Genomic DNA, 15,501 nt, shown 5'->3' with positions numbered 1-15,501 from the left:
GTGTGAGATCAGATACCACGTTGCTGTTCCCCAAAAGCCAACAGTTTTCCTTCCAACCATATACCAACAGATTACATTTCCTTAATCCAGGGGTTCCCAAAGTGAGGGACCATCAAAAATAAATCAACAAAAACTAAGTATAAAATAATTGCCATCAGTCAGTCATCATCCTTTCCATGAAGTATGTCACTTGATTGACATGCAGAACGGTCAATCAAATATCCTCTGATACAAAAGTTTCTGTACATGCTTGTTCCCACTAAACTAAAGGCCACAGATATGGGCTGGGTCCAAATTCTTTCACTACTCCCTACATAGTGTACTAGATAGAGCGTTCGCCATTTTTTTGTGTTGTCTGAGTCTACAAAAAACCGAGTGCCCCAGAAATTTCCCAGCAGCCTCTGCGAAAAACCAGTGTGCATCGATCACTAGATGTCATGGCTAGCAGGCTAAGGCAGACTCAAGTGCTGGAACCCGGAAGGACGCAAGACAAGCAGATAGGTAAGTGTAACTGGTTTTAATGTGGCAGCGGGGATGAAGCTGAGTCCCAGGTTTCCTGTGGTAGGTAACGGAGGTGGTTGGAGGGTCTTGGCGGCGTCAACCGGTGAATCCAAAGTGGATATCCAGAGGAGCGACCGGAACGTGAACAGCGAGACGAGAGCAGTCACCAGAAGGGTCCAAACGGAGATGTAATCCGTGGAAGTACAACGAACTAGCGTTGATTGCAGGTCCGTGGTCTCCTTAAGAGCCTGCGGCCAGACGAGGATGAGGAGGTGCAGCTGGAGGCAACAGGTGTAGCTGATGAGGAGGAGGAGTCAGCCGGGGGCACCGTGACACTAGATTGGCGAATATAGACTGCAATGCATTACGTTTGAATAATTTTTGTGGAGAAAAATTTGTTTAATGCAGTTTTTTAAAAATAAACTAGCGTAAAAAACACTCATATTGATTAGATTTTCACTTTGTGAAATCTGTGATGTCATATTTGCCGTTTAAGAAGATAAAAATAGTGAGCATGATGTCTGAAGTGCTAGTAAAAGCTAGGGCATTAGACAGTCCCGTGCTATATAATATTTAGCAGTTAGGGAAGGAATTTGGACATAGCCCTGGCATTTTTCTTTCTCCTATTCTTCAGAAAGATGTGAGTGCTCAGCGTCAGACTCCTAACCGTGGATGTAGCTGCTAATGTGGTTTATTTTTCCTTGACTGGTCCGAGACTGGTCAGTCACTGTAAATAAACCTCTAACAGAACACTCATGGAGGGTTTCTGTGGTTGGTACGCTATGCTATGTGATGCTGTTGGCATGACAACTATAAACACATGGGTCCAATTTAACAAGCTGTTGAGGGAAAATGACAGAGGAGGTTTTTATCATAATAACTATATTCCATTTAAATTTATCAATTTAAATCAGAATTTTATTTTGAATTACCTTAAAAATCTGCTTTTCTCTAACAGTCGAAAAGATCTACTAACATACGTATAAATACACACGCACTCACATATATACAGTACAGACCAAAGGTTTGGACACACCTTCTCTTTCAAAGAGTTTTCTTTATTTTCATGACTTTGAAAATTGTAGATTCCCACTGAAGGCATCAAAACTATGAATTAACACATGTGGAATTATATACACATTAAAAAAGTGTGAAACAACTGAAAATATGTCGTAGTATTGTAGGTTCTTCATAGTAGCCACCTTTTGATTTGATTACTGCTTTGCACACGCTTTGCAATTTTTTGATGAGCTTCAAGAGGTAGCCGTGGTACCGTTCGGTCTGGGAAATCCAGGAAACATTTTTTTTTCTTAAAACAATGAAAAATATTTTCTTCAACACATAGAGTTTTGTTTGAAATTTCATATGTGCAAAACAAGAACTGCTAAGCTGAGTAATCCGTATTAGACGTTTGGTCTGCTACACTGCTATGTTCTGAGATAACAGTTCAACATTCTCAACATACATGTAAAAGGTCATGTAAAAGTCGCTGAACCTTTTTTCTTCAATGATTTGTGATCTTTACTGGGGTCCATGGATTACATGAAATCTTCTCCACCTTTATCCACCTTTGTCATGGTAGGAATAACACGTCGAAGTAAGGGTGGGGTCATAGGATAGCACAAGGGTTAATGGTAACTTTGTTGAGATGGTTACGAAATCATCAATTTTGAACAAAAAAATGATCAATACAAACCATTTGTTTAGAATTAGCAAACCAAAAAGACATATTATTATTGGGCTGTTTAACATTCAGTTTAAAGTAATTTTAACAGCTTTTTAAACTTTTTTCCCCTCTTTTAATGTTTGTATGGAACTCCTTGTTTTGGGATTTTGTTATAAGATTTGTTAAGATAAGATTTTTATAACATTTTTTGTAAGTAAAAATGACTTGCTGCACAAATAATAGTTTTTACTACTTTCTACTGATTTTCTTCTTAATATAGAATTCTTTTCCTAGTTATAGACTACCTCCTTTTGCAGTGTGATTAACTGTTTTAAAATAGAGCAGAGCAAAGTCACACAGGAATATTCATTTTTGTAAAATAGTTTTAAAATCTCACTATTTTTGCCTTTTCTTTGTACTTGTTTCCTATTTTTTGCTGCTGTGACCATTTCCCATTGTGGTAATAACAAAGTTTCATCATAATAAGGCATGAGAAAAGATTAAAAGTAAAGATTTTCTTTACAGATTTTCCAAATTTTATGGAAAACTTGACATGAATGCAAACTTTTTGTTTGGTGACTTTTTTGGTTATGTGCTAATTGGACGTTTAAATGTTTAGATGGACATGAGTTATGAATAGAAAAACAAAGAGTGGGTGATCCACAGCAGGAGGCCAGACATTCTGCCAGAGTAAATCCTCAGGAGACGACAGCTGAATTAATAAATGCTGTGACATTCTGCTGGATTGCATAGCATTTTCAGACGAGATAATGAGTGATTATCCAGCAGTTGGTGTGGCTAAAAAAAATATATTTTGAGATTATTCATTTTTCCAGCTTCTCCGAGCAAGATCCTGTTTAAATGTGCAGAGAAAATGCGGCAGAGGGATGCAGCACTTCATCATTTAGTGTAGCTGGGGTGATTTAACACTCTTTCCATTACTTATTAATGTTAAAAAAAAAAAAAAAAAACAACAACATGGAAAAAATTTGTAGCCTGCCAGGACTGCCTGTTTTCTCAGGCAACTAAAATCTATCAAGTAAGCAGATCATGTGTTTATTGGTTTGACTTTGAGGACACACCTGTTCAGGTTTTCCTTTTTTCCTCAGCTGGGTTTCCCACAAACAGACAAAAATCCTCCACACATCTCTGATCTGCAATCTCACGGTTTGATGTTGTGGCTCATCTAGCAGAAAAGCATTGCAAATCCGCATTCATGCCCACGTTATTGAGTTCGCAGATGCACACTCAGGGCCAAATCTGTCATGAAATACAAAGGAGAATAATAAAATGTGCCCAACAGAGAGAAATTGATTGAAGCGGGCAAAGTTAGGGATGGTGGGGGCCTCTCTATCTTGCTTCCCACCTACAGAACACAGGAAGGCGTAACACATCTCCTGGATAGAAGCAGTTCCATTAGTTTCTGTCCGCTGTCCTCCCCTCCCTCTTAGCCATTCATCTGCAGACGTAATGAGCAAAGAAAAGAGCAAGACGCCGATCCGTCAGGATGATTCACTTTCAATTTACCCAGCATTTGAGAGTGGCGCTGTGCATCAGGCCTGTACGCTGACCTGGCCGGCTCTTTTGCTTTGCATCCTGACACATGATAATGACACAACCGGGGGAGACATGACTTCAGTCCAAACTGCACATTTACTGGGTGTGACATCAGATTGTGGCGACTGGCGGCCAGCCAACAAGCAGCTAGCCTGGCAAAGAGCCGTTCTGATCTGTCATCTGAGTGTAATGAGGAGAAAAACTGCCCCAAAATTGGTGTTGTCATGGAGCAAAAGAAATCAATCACAGTGACCTGGTAAAACTTCTTGTTTTCTAGTGGTTTTTGAATTTCATAATATAGACAGAAAGGATATGTGGATCTTAATGATATCGATCATAGTGCAAAAAAAGTCTATTTTAGTCACTGGTTCTGCTACCCACTTAAAAAAATGTGATGAGATCAAAAAATCCAGGAGAACCTATTGTTTGATTTCTAAGGAATTCATTTCTATAATGGAGCAGAAAATTAGTATTCAGCTCCAACAAAAAGGCAAAGATTATGTCCCTCACAGACCTATTACTTCTTCATCCTAAAACAGTCAGACTGCAGCTCTTCGCCATGACCAAAGAGTTGTCAAAGGACACCAGGGACAAGATTGTACACCTGAACCAGACTAGAATGGACCAATCTACAACAAACAAGCAGCTTAAAGAAAAGAGATAAACTTTAGGAGCAAATGGAAGAAATATAAAAACATTGACAACCTCCCTCCATTCATGAAAATTCTCACCTGGTGGAGTACAAATGGTGGAGACATGGATTCCAACTCTCCAGCTGTCCAAAGATCCCCCTGCTTAAACCAGCACCCACGCTCGTCTTAAGTTCTCCAGAAACTGGATGATCCAGTGGAGGATTGGGAAAATGTCAAGTGATCAGATGAAACTTAAATGGAACTCTTTTGGATTGACACCATTCATTTGTATTATGACAGCCTCAGTCACTGCATCTCCATGTTTCTGCATCTGAAAAAACTGAAAAGTCAGGAAACACATTATTGTGTTTCAGGAGTCAACAATTATTTGAAGATATTTTTGGTCAAAAAGTAAAAGATCATGTTTCAATAAATGATTATACTGTTTACACTACATTCTTGTTAAATTTGTTTACTTTTTAAAATACCTTCCATTCACAAACCTCATTTAAAGTCCCATTAGTTGTCAAATACCGTATTTTCCGGACTATAAGTCGCCCTTTTTTTCATAGTTTGGCAAGGGGTGCGACTTATACTCCGCAGCGACTTATATTAGAAATAAATTGAAATGAATACATTGTTAACCCTCCTGTTATTTTCAGGAACAGAGATGATGTTCCTGGGTCAATTTGATGTATGAGGTATGTTAAGTGTTAAGAGTATGTCAAGTGACTCAGAGAATCAGCAAACCTTTTTTTACAGTAAGATCTTGAAGGCTAAAAACATAATATTCTATTTTCCAATGATTTCATAGATTCAGAAATGCAATAAAAATGACAACTGTTTCTACAAATACAGGATGAAAACAGAGTATTAGCTGGCCAATGATGCTTCATGAAAGGCAATAAATAAATAAGTATGAGAAATAATTACTGTGAAATTATGAGATAAACAGTCTGCTATGATTGTGTCATGTGAGTTTGTGCAAGTCATTATATCTTGGTCTCAGATTTTGTCAAATAAATTTCCCGTCAAAATGCGACTTATAGTCCAGTGCGACTTATCTGCTTTTTTTTCTACTTTATAATGCATTTTTGGGCTGGTGCGACTTATAATCCGCAGCGACTTATAGTCTGGAAAATACGGTGCCTATGGGTGTGTGCAATTTTTTCTCTGCATTTGACCATCCCCTGGGGGAACAGTGGTTTAAACCTCCAATCCAAACCCCTTGATGCTGAGTGTCAAGCAGGGAGGCAGAAGTTCCATTTGTGCCAAAAAAAAGTGATGTCTTTTGTAGATCTTTGATCTATGTCTCATCTGTTGCTTCTCTTGTTGTCACATCATGTCGTTTCTCCATGTCGACACACTGGTCGACATTTGATGTCTTCTCTGCACGTAATTAAGCACTTCCAGAGAGACTCTACTGAGCATGTGCGGCACTTCCCATTCTTTAAAACCATCTGTCTCTATGCATTATAATGTTTATATATTCTTTGAATCTGGAATAACCAGACTAAGCTTTTTTTTTCTTTTGAACTTTATTTTTTTCTCATCACAACACAAAACGAACATAACAATTCCCTGAAACAAGTTTGACCATAAGTCCACATTTAATATAGTGTAAAGCAGGTAAAAGAAAAAAATGCATTGGTGCAAGATGTGACAAGCAGTTCAGTTAAACGTATATTCATACAACCACAATCAAAGGTACAAAGAACAGTCACAACCACAAATAAAATTTAACCGCGTCCCATCGACGTTCAAAGACATCTAATTTTAGTTGTAGCAATGCTGTCATTTTTTCCATCAAATAAACGTGTTTGATCCTTTGTTTCCATTCAGTTACAGAAGGTGATTTTACATTTGTCCAATTTCCTGTTATGGTTTTTTTTCCGACCAGTAGTAAAATGCGCATTATATATATTTGATCAGCATCAAAGTTTTTGGGAAATACACCAAGCAGATACGACAGAGTACTTAAAAGAATGTCATGTTTTACAATAGTTTCAATCTCCTTCTTAATATCTTTCCAAAATTCACAGATAACTGGGCAGTCAAAGAAAATATGTGTATGATCACCAATTTTTCCACATTGCCTCCAGCATAAGGCTGTGGATGAGCCCCTGGCAAAATTAGAGATCAACAGGGGTGTATGAAAAAAACTCATTTTGATTTTCCAGTCAAACTCTTTTCATAGTTGGCTATTAATTCCTATATGGCTGTCCTCACACAATGTATCCCATTGTTCATCTTCTATTATGCAGTTAAATTCCAATCCCCATTTTCTTTGATATTATATGTATTCTGTCTGGTGGCAGTTGAGAGTCTCTTATACAAGTTGGAAACATCTTTATGCGTTGGAAGGTTTTTTTCTGCGATTGTAGTAAAATATTGTTCCATGCAGTTTGGTGTTTTATTGATTCTGTCTCGCTCTTTGTGCTTCATGATGTAATGCCTGATTTGTGGATATTAATAAAAAATCATTCGGCAGAAGACCAAATTGTCCTTGAAGCTGTGAAAAGGACTTATATTGGGAGTTGGGTCATCTAGACCCACTAGACAGTGCGCTGAACCTTTTTTCTTCAATGATTTGTGAAGCTCACTGGTGTCCATGGATTACATGACATCTTTCCACCTTTATCCACCTTTGTCATGGTAGGGAGAACACGTCAATGTGAGGGTGGGGTCATCTAAGGTAGCACAAGGGTTATCAAAGGTGGGATCCCACGTTGAAGGCGGAAATCTATATTACCAACAATAGGCATTGCTCTGGAAATTGACCCTGTATCAAGTAACATTTTTTTAAATACTGTCCAAGTCTTACAAGTATGTTTGATCCAATTGTTTCTGATTCTGATTTTGTTGACAGATTTTAGGTCAGTAAATGGAAGAGTAGACAGCTGCACCCCTTTAGTTTCACCTTGTTCCACTTTAATACATTTTACTTCCTCGTCCTCTCTAATCCAGGTCACGATCGCTGTCAACTGAACTGCCCAATAGTAAAATTTTAGGATGGTATAGCCAAACCTCACATCTTTTTTGGCAAGACTAATGTTTTCAATTTAATTAGACTAAGCTTTTTTGAATGTTATATGAGCTTTATATTAGCAAAAATTATTAGTTATTAAGTATTAGTATACTTAATAAAATAAACTTAAAGTTTACAACTTGCTGATTCAGCTGGTGGGTTGAAAACAGGGGACTGGCGCCACCCTGTGGCATAAAGGAAGATAACATCTTCAGATAAAGTGAAATTTTGCAGCTTGCAGACATTAAATATACTTTTAAATGGTAACAAAGACAATTTGCATTGCATTTCTGTGTAAAAAAGTTTCCTTAGAATTTATAAAAGCTTAATTGTTCACAAAAATGAGCAGCTTAAACAGGACTACCTTTTTCTTTTTTATCTTTGCATAATTTTCCACCTCCTTCTCTTTCCCTAACGCCTGTAACTTTTAAACAGCCGGAGGCGAGCAGCATTCCCATGCAATTAAAGTTTCTTTCCAACCAAATTAGAGGCCTAATGTCCGCGCATGCAGAGCCACTCTGAGTTCATCCGTCACGTTTCCTGGAGCAAGTTCCTGAGGGAGGGCCGGTTAGGAGCAGCCATGGGAAAGTTCTCCCCACTTTTTCCGATTACTCTGGATCTTTTTAAGGAAAGCAGGCCGGCAAAGCTGCAGTGTGTCCGCAGCCGGGGAGAGGAGAGACTCTGAGGGAACCGGGTGAAGGAAAAAGCCGCTTCAAGGCTGAGAAAGGTCAGATTGGGTATATTTAACTCAAAACTCAGTTTTCTTTAGCTATTAAATGTATATATTTTAATTTTTTCATTATTTGTTTTTCTCTTTAGACTTGAGTAAGTTTTACCTAAAAATGTGTATGTTTAAATTCACAAAACGGAAGTAAAATTGTCAAAACTTACTTTTGTTTAGGGTCTGAACAATTGAAGCTGCTTGGACTTCACTTTTTCATCTGCTTTTGCGGCGTTTGAGGTTTTGTGGCATACTTTAAAGACACAGCAGTAGTTCCCCAAAGAGGATCAATGCAGCTCCGTCATTGTTATCACATCCTTCGCTGACAGTCTATTGTCTGTCTCATCCTGTCAGAGAAGCTGCTGAAGAGGAGCTTTTTCCTCTGAGGAGGAAAAATCACAGGAAAAAAAAAAAAACAGCAGAAGAATAAACAAATAAATAAGTGTCAGCGAAAACGGCAAACTCTACACACAGGATGTTTGTTTGTGGCTGTGAAACCTCCAACTGTTTGCTTTGTTGTGCATTATTGATGACTTCCAGCGCCTGTTTTCCTTTAATCCAAAAAAAAAAAAGGTTATCACATGAAATCAGCTGAATGATTGTTAGCTTGAAAGGATGTGGCGCTTTGCTGTAAAAGTCTTTGCCTCCTTTTTTCCACTCTGTTTTCTTGGTTTTTGTCATGCTCTGTTTTCACAGATGGGGTTTTCACATATCAATCCATGATTTTGGTGATTATCTGGTCATCTACTGTGTCACACTTCTAATTTCTCCCTTGTTTTTACCACGTCTCACCTTAAATGTTTAAAAATCTTTATGTTCCTGCCATTAAGCCCAGTCTACTGCACGTCTGGGTCAACACCAGCATCTCCTGATAGTCAAAAAAGGCCTCTTTTGCCATCAACACTCGTTATTTCTGTTCTCTTCTAATGCTAACTATAATAACATGTGTTCTTGCTCTGCTTCTGTGCATGGAGGCATTTCTTCTGATATCTTTATGATGCAGAGTTGGAGCCCACCCTAACTACGCCATGAGCTCATGGAAGAACTATAAGAAAAAAAACAACAACTATTTTTTGGGAGAAAGATGAAGGAAAAAAGGAAAAACACTCATTTGTAAAAAAAAAAAAAAAAAAGGCATATTAACGTTGTGGTTTAGAAAACCCTTAAAGAGGCTTTCAATGGAAAGAAAACTTTGACTCTTGGGTGTGAAGTGGTGCACTGGGCCAGCCTGTTGTGCAGTACAAAGGAAACAACTGTTCAAGGCTCGCACAACAACCACAAAAATGCTGTTTAGTTTAGAGATGTAAAAGGAGATTTTACCTCCTCTGCCTAATAGCTTTGGTTTGAACAGTTCTCCTTCTGTCTGAAATGAGCTTGTAAAACTTTATTTGTTTTGGGAAGTGTGCAACATGGGTTTTAGTCACGCTAACTAAAAATCAAGAACAACTTGCCAAATTGCAGTTCTTTTAAGAATTCCTGTGTTGATTAGAACTTTAATATATTCCAGTTTGCCCCAAAACTGATATTATTGGGTTGTTGATGTAAAATTAAGTAAAGATAAATGATTCAGACAATGATTTCTCTGCAAAGCTTTCTGGGAAAGGATTGCCTTTCTGCCTTTGGACCATGGTCAGCCTGTCCCAAAAGAACTGTTCCCACAGAGTGATTCTTTTCTTGCCATCAGCACGCTCCATTGTTGTCCGTAAAGATGTACAACAGGCGGACAACACCAACTTTTAGTCTGAATTGGGCTGACTTTCGTTTCGCTGAATCGCCGTCGTCACCGTCTTGTCTGGAAGTGACCTCACTGAAGCCTGACTTAAAGGCTAAATATGAGGACAGGTGATCCTGGGAGTTGTTGGAAGATTGTTGTAGAGCTGAGGATTTGATGCTCACTTGAAAAGAAGCCACACTCCATTTCGAGTGCTATGTAAGGGTCAATGCCTGACCAAGTGTCCATTATCAGAAATCAACAAATGATACAGAAGCCTGAACCGTCCAACGAGAAGTGAAGGATGGTTGCTTTCGTGAAGTCCATTAATTTCTGATAATGGACTGAAAGGTTGAAGGGCATTATCGTCCTTATACCATGGTCACTTACAAAAGAAATACATATTTGATCAACTTTTAGGACTCTATTCTTGTTTTTTTTTTGTTTAAATCGCATTTATACAAAAAGTGGACGGCGTCGCGTTATCATGTTAATGGCTGAGCTGGCACCAACCTCAACTGCAGCGGCAAAGGAAAGCGATATATCTATGCTGATCATCACAGTGGGTTAAATAAAGCACCAGTTCAGAGAAATTTCACATCTTACAACTTGTTTTCGTCCAGATGATGAAGCAAAAAGTTTAAAGAAGCCATCGCAGTGATATAGAACATTTCAGCTATAAGATCTGAACTTCTTTTAGAGGTGTGCATTATAACTTTTTAATCCACACCCAGCAGCCAATCATAATACAGTATTCACCCGGACAATGATATAATACTGTTTAAGTAAAATGTTGTACATTCAATGGTACCTTGTTTTATCACGGTTCAACTTTTGCAGTCTTGCTTATCCACTGATATTTATCTGAGCAATTTTGCATATTTTTTGTGTTTCCTTGTCTCTTTTAACACCGCATTGTGTTCTCGGTCCTGATTGGCTGTTGACATTGTCAATCAATCCTCTGTGCAGAACACATTCAGTTTGCTGCATTTACATAAATCTTTGATCGGGAGCAGCTCTTTGTTTTCATAATATTAGACTTATTTTACTTTAAAGGTTTGACTTTGAGAGGTTTTACAGCCTTAAAACATCTACAATTGTACTTTGTGGATTTCATATATCACTGGTTATTTTTAGAGCCTAATCTCTGCGATAATCAAAGGAACACTGTAAACCATAAAAATGTACTAGCAGGAAATTTGACACAGGTATCAAATTTAGCCACTGAGGTGCATCCAGACTTTGCGAAATGCCAGTGTTTCTGCAGAACGGTGGGCGTCCATCAAAAATTCACCTCCGAGGTATGGGCAGGACTATTGGCATGACGTAAGCCCGCCCCACTTCCCCTCCTTGTTGCAGAGCAGAGCAGGGAGCTTGTGGCCCGCCAAGTGTATTTTCTATGTCACAAATACAATCTTTTTCAAACTGCATTTTTTCATCTGCTCCGGATTCACAGCTATTTGAGGAAATGAAATACTCAGAAATGCATTTTTAAGTTAAATTTTTTTTATATTTGTCCGCTGTCATCCAAAAAATTGCCACAAGAACAAAATAAAAAAAACACAAAAAAACATTATTTTCATCAGAGTGGCTCCTTAATAGTAGAGTATAAGAGTGTGAAGGTATGCTAATTGTGGTTCCTTCTGAACATTCCATTTATAAAAATAATATTATTTACTTTACTGGAGCTCATTTTCTTCCAACCTAACCTTTTGTGCATTTTCCACACTATTTTAGTGACTAAATCTGTGTTGGTAATCTCTGTACCCATCATCTTTTGGAAGTAACTTTTAGACAAAGTCTGATAGACATTCTCTGTAGTTATAATCTGTTTATTCAAGTTTATTAGGGCATGTTTAGAACCACAGATAAATACAGGATGGAGCACATCTATAAAATTCACAAGGGGACTTCATGAACACGTAAATACGATTTTTTTTTTGTGCTATCCCAAGGGGTCCAGATGACCCGATCCTTACATTGACATGTTATCCCTCCCATGACAAAGGTGGAGAGGATTCCATGTAACCCATGGACACCAGTGAAGATCACAAATCATTGAAGAAAAAAGGTTCACCGCACTGTCTAGTGGGTCTAGATGACCCAACTCCCAATGTTAAAGGGCCTAGGATAGCACAAGGGTTCAACTGGGGATCTTTGATTAGATAGATAGATAATGACTTTATTTATCCCACGATGGAGAAATTCACGTATCTGTGGCAGCAAAAACAACATTCATAAATAACAGCAATTATATGTGAGGAGGGTTTGCTCAAATATTAGCTCGGGTCTCAACAGGTTAAAATGGATGCTTCAGTGGAAAGGGCCTTAACATCCTACATCTGCAAACTACATCATTTACAAAAGTAAATCATTATCATTGCAAAAACATTAAAAAGCCTTTGTGGTGTAAATAAAACATGGCCCAAATAATATATCAGGAAAGAAAAATAGGTGTGTTGCTGTGTTGTGTGCCATTTTTTGACGGTCCGCCTTGTAGTGCAGAAAGTACGGAGTGTGTCCCAAAATGTACCTGTGCACTTGTCTCTTTTTTTTCTCCCAGGTTGGTTTGATGGATATCAATTTCATCTTTTTCTTCCTGTAGGGAGCAGAGGATGCCCAGAGCTGACTGGTCCTTTCTGGAGAGTCTGCTGGAGGAGGGCCAAGAGTACTCGACAGCTATTGGTCGTGTGTGGCTCACCATACTGTTCCTACTTCGCATGTTGGTGCTGGGAACCGCTGCGGAGTCTGCATGGGATGACGAGCAAGAAGACTTTGTTTGCAACACCAAGCAGCCTGGATGCACCTCTGTTTGCTATGATAAAGCCTTCCCCATATCCCACTTCCGCTACTTCGTCCTTCAGGTCATCCTTGTCTCCACTCCCACAATCTTCTACTTTGCATATGTGGCTATAAAAGTGAAGGAAAATGACCAAAAAAACAAGGGGAAGGAGGAAAATCAGGCAGACAAAGGCCATAGTGGGAGAAAGACGGTTAAAACGGTGGTAGAATGCAATGATAACAGCAAGTCTGGAAAAGATAAGATGGAGGGGGATGGCGAGAAATGTCAAAAACCGAAGCCAAAGGCTTGTTCGGAGACTCCTAAACTAAAAGGCCGGCTTCTGGGAGCTTATGCATTCAGCATCCTGCTAAAAATCCTCCTGGAGGCGGGATTCATTGTTGGACTTTGGTTTCTTTACGATGGCTTTTTCATTGCGCCAAAGTTTGTGTGCACACGCTCACCGTGTCCCCATACGGTGGATTGTTTCGTCTCTCGCCCAACAGAGAAGACGATCTTCACCTTCTACACTCAGCTGATCGCCGCCATATCCCTGCTCCTCAACCTCATAGAGCTTCTGCACCTGCTGGTGCTGGCCATTTCGCATCGGCTGGAGAAACGCTGCCGTGCCCAACACCAGGACTTCCTACCTCGATTTGAGCAGGTACCATCCAGACTGAGGACTGCTGGACTCCCAGTGGGGGCGTCACAGGCCAACAGCACAGGAAGTCATATCAGCCTCCCCATACAGGGGGAGGGGGAGGTACAAAGTGACCCTTGTGGAAGTTGCACTGACATGACAGTGGAAATGAACTGGGAGCCGGCGGAGGCTGGAAGCGACCTGCTCCCCAGCTATGCTAACTGCATCAAGCCTATGAGGAAACCGCGTCAATACAGATGTCATTATAAGAAACATTCTCCGCGAAACGGGCAAAACCAAAAAAGTGCAAATAGGAGCCCCTCAGAACAGAAACATTATGTCTGAGAAAATGTGTTTCATGCAAACAAAGCCTTTGTTGTATCTGAATTTTAGCACTTTTGTTTCTGTTTTAAATGTTGCACTGTGAACTCAAAGCCTCAAAGGTGTTTATGGAAAAGTCCTCTATTCAAGCTAAAAGAAAATGAGCATTTAAAAAAAAAACAGGGACGTATTTGGATTAAGTTGCCTTTTTTTTGTTCACATAATGCTCAGGGGAGATTTCTACTGTTTAAGTGTTTCTGCAAGAAAATTCAAGCTCAGAGTTTTTTTGTGTGACCACAGAGTTTTGTGAACCCTCCCTTCCTTCCCGATGGCTCTGTCCTCACCAGGGAATGTGCTGCTCTCTGATCATGCTCAGCTCCCGGGAGGATAATTGCTGCATGGATGCAGGCACGCATGCATGGACACACACAATATCTGTCTTTCCTTTACACCCAGAAAGTTCAGGTCAGTTAAACTGAAAATGTGGGGGGAAAAAAACCCAGTGTGGGATTTGTGACCTAAATATTTCAGCTATGAGTGGAGCATAAGGGAAAGAGACTCACTAAACAACACTATGGAAACGTCCAGGTTTGAAACCAGAATCTTATAGATAAACCATTGACTGTATATGAGAACTGGATTGAGTGACTCCTCCCCCTGGCTTTTTAAACAGGAGGTAAAGTAGCTGATGGCTCAAAGACGCCAAAATCCCATAGACTTCTATAGAGACACAAACAGCTGTCACTCAGTCATTCTGTTGTCCAGTATAATCATTCTTGATCTGATAACTTTTTTCAAAATGTTCTTGATGATCCTCATTTTATCCACATTTTTTCTGAAAGTGAAAGTTATTCAAGCTATGAACTGGCCAATCAGATGTCTCAATAAAAGCAGGCGATTTAAAGTTGAACATTCCAAATGTCTGATTGACAGATTCTCCAGAGCCCACTTTCAAATGATAGGGGTGTGGACTTCCAACAAGCTCACTTCTGATTGCATAAAGTGGTGGGAGGGACCTGGCTCCAGACAAGATGGCGTCTGACATCATTGGCTAAAGCGGAAATGACACAACTTACCCTAACTCTAACCCAAAAGTGTTCAGAATGCTAAAAACAAAAAAAAAAGATAAACATTAAAGCTTAAAACAGTAAGAAACAGTAGCTGTTAGGGTCGCAAGTTAAAATAGAGGTTTTTTAAGCGATCTGGGGGGGCTTTCAGTTCCAGTGGAGGACCTCCGGTTCTGTCCATTGATGTCTGCAGCCAGGTCCTTTTGACAATGGTTGTCATCGAAATGATGATTCAGATTGACCAGGACCAATCACTGCTTACCGTAATGTCCGGCCCCAACATGGCGGTGTCCTTATCACAAAAAAATAAGCAAGTGATTTTCTACGGTTGACATCACACTCTCTCCATTCAGTTCTCAGACACAGTCAATGGGATAAACAGAGAACTTGTTGCTACTATTGATTGCACATTAAGTGGACTGAAAGCGGTACAGAAATGTGCATTGTGAAAGAAAAGAAACTGCATTTGTTAACTGTTCAGAAACTTTTAGTATTTATTAAAGAGAAAAATGAAGTTTATATGGTTTATGACAGATTGTCATATGACATAATCTACTCCTTTGTTTGCTCTATTTTCCTCATTTTTGTTGAAGGAAAGTGATTTTCTGTGCTTCAGTTCCAACTATCAACATATTGTTAGAATATAAACAAAGCCAAACCAATGTGAGAAACGAATATACAGTATATTTGGATGTCTTCAGGTCATAAATGAAGGGAAAATGTTTACAATGTTTTGGTTAAACTTAAGATACTTGTGTAAAATTCAGACAAGTTGGTGCAGTATTTCATATTTTGTTTGGTGTGCTCTGACTTTTACCATATGGAGAAGCTGATAAAACCCAGACCTTTCCTCTGACAAAGGTTTTCCTCCTGAACAA

General features: G+C 39.2%; 1 protein-coding gene across 1 annotated transcript; it reads left to right on the top strand.

Moving 5' to 3' along the window:
* The first annotated feature begins 7,772 nt into the window (after nt 1-7,772).
* LOC101156791 (gap junction alpha-4 protein) lies at nt 7,773-15,501 on the top strand. Its single transcript, XM_004084520.4, has 2 exons — nt 7,773-8,111; nt 12,422-15,501. The coding sequence occupies exon 2, from the start codon at nt 12,432-12,434 to the stop codon at nt 13,578-13,580; it is 1,149 nt and encodes a 382-aa protein (XP_004084568.1). The 5' UTR covers nt 7,773-8,111; nt 12,422-12,431; the 3' UTR covers nt 13,581-15,501.

The sequence above is a fragment of the Oryzias latipes genome, chromosome 11 (assembly GCF_002234675.1).
Source record: "Oryzias latipes chromosome 11, ASM223467v1".
Classification (NCBI taxonomy): Eukaryota; Metazoa; Chordata; class Actinopteri; order Beloniformes; family Adrianichthyidae; genus Oryzias; species Oryzias latipes.
The sequence above is the reverse complement of the archived record's forward strand: the minus strand, read 5'-3'. Positions and strand labels throughout refer to the sequence as shown.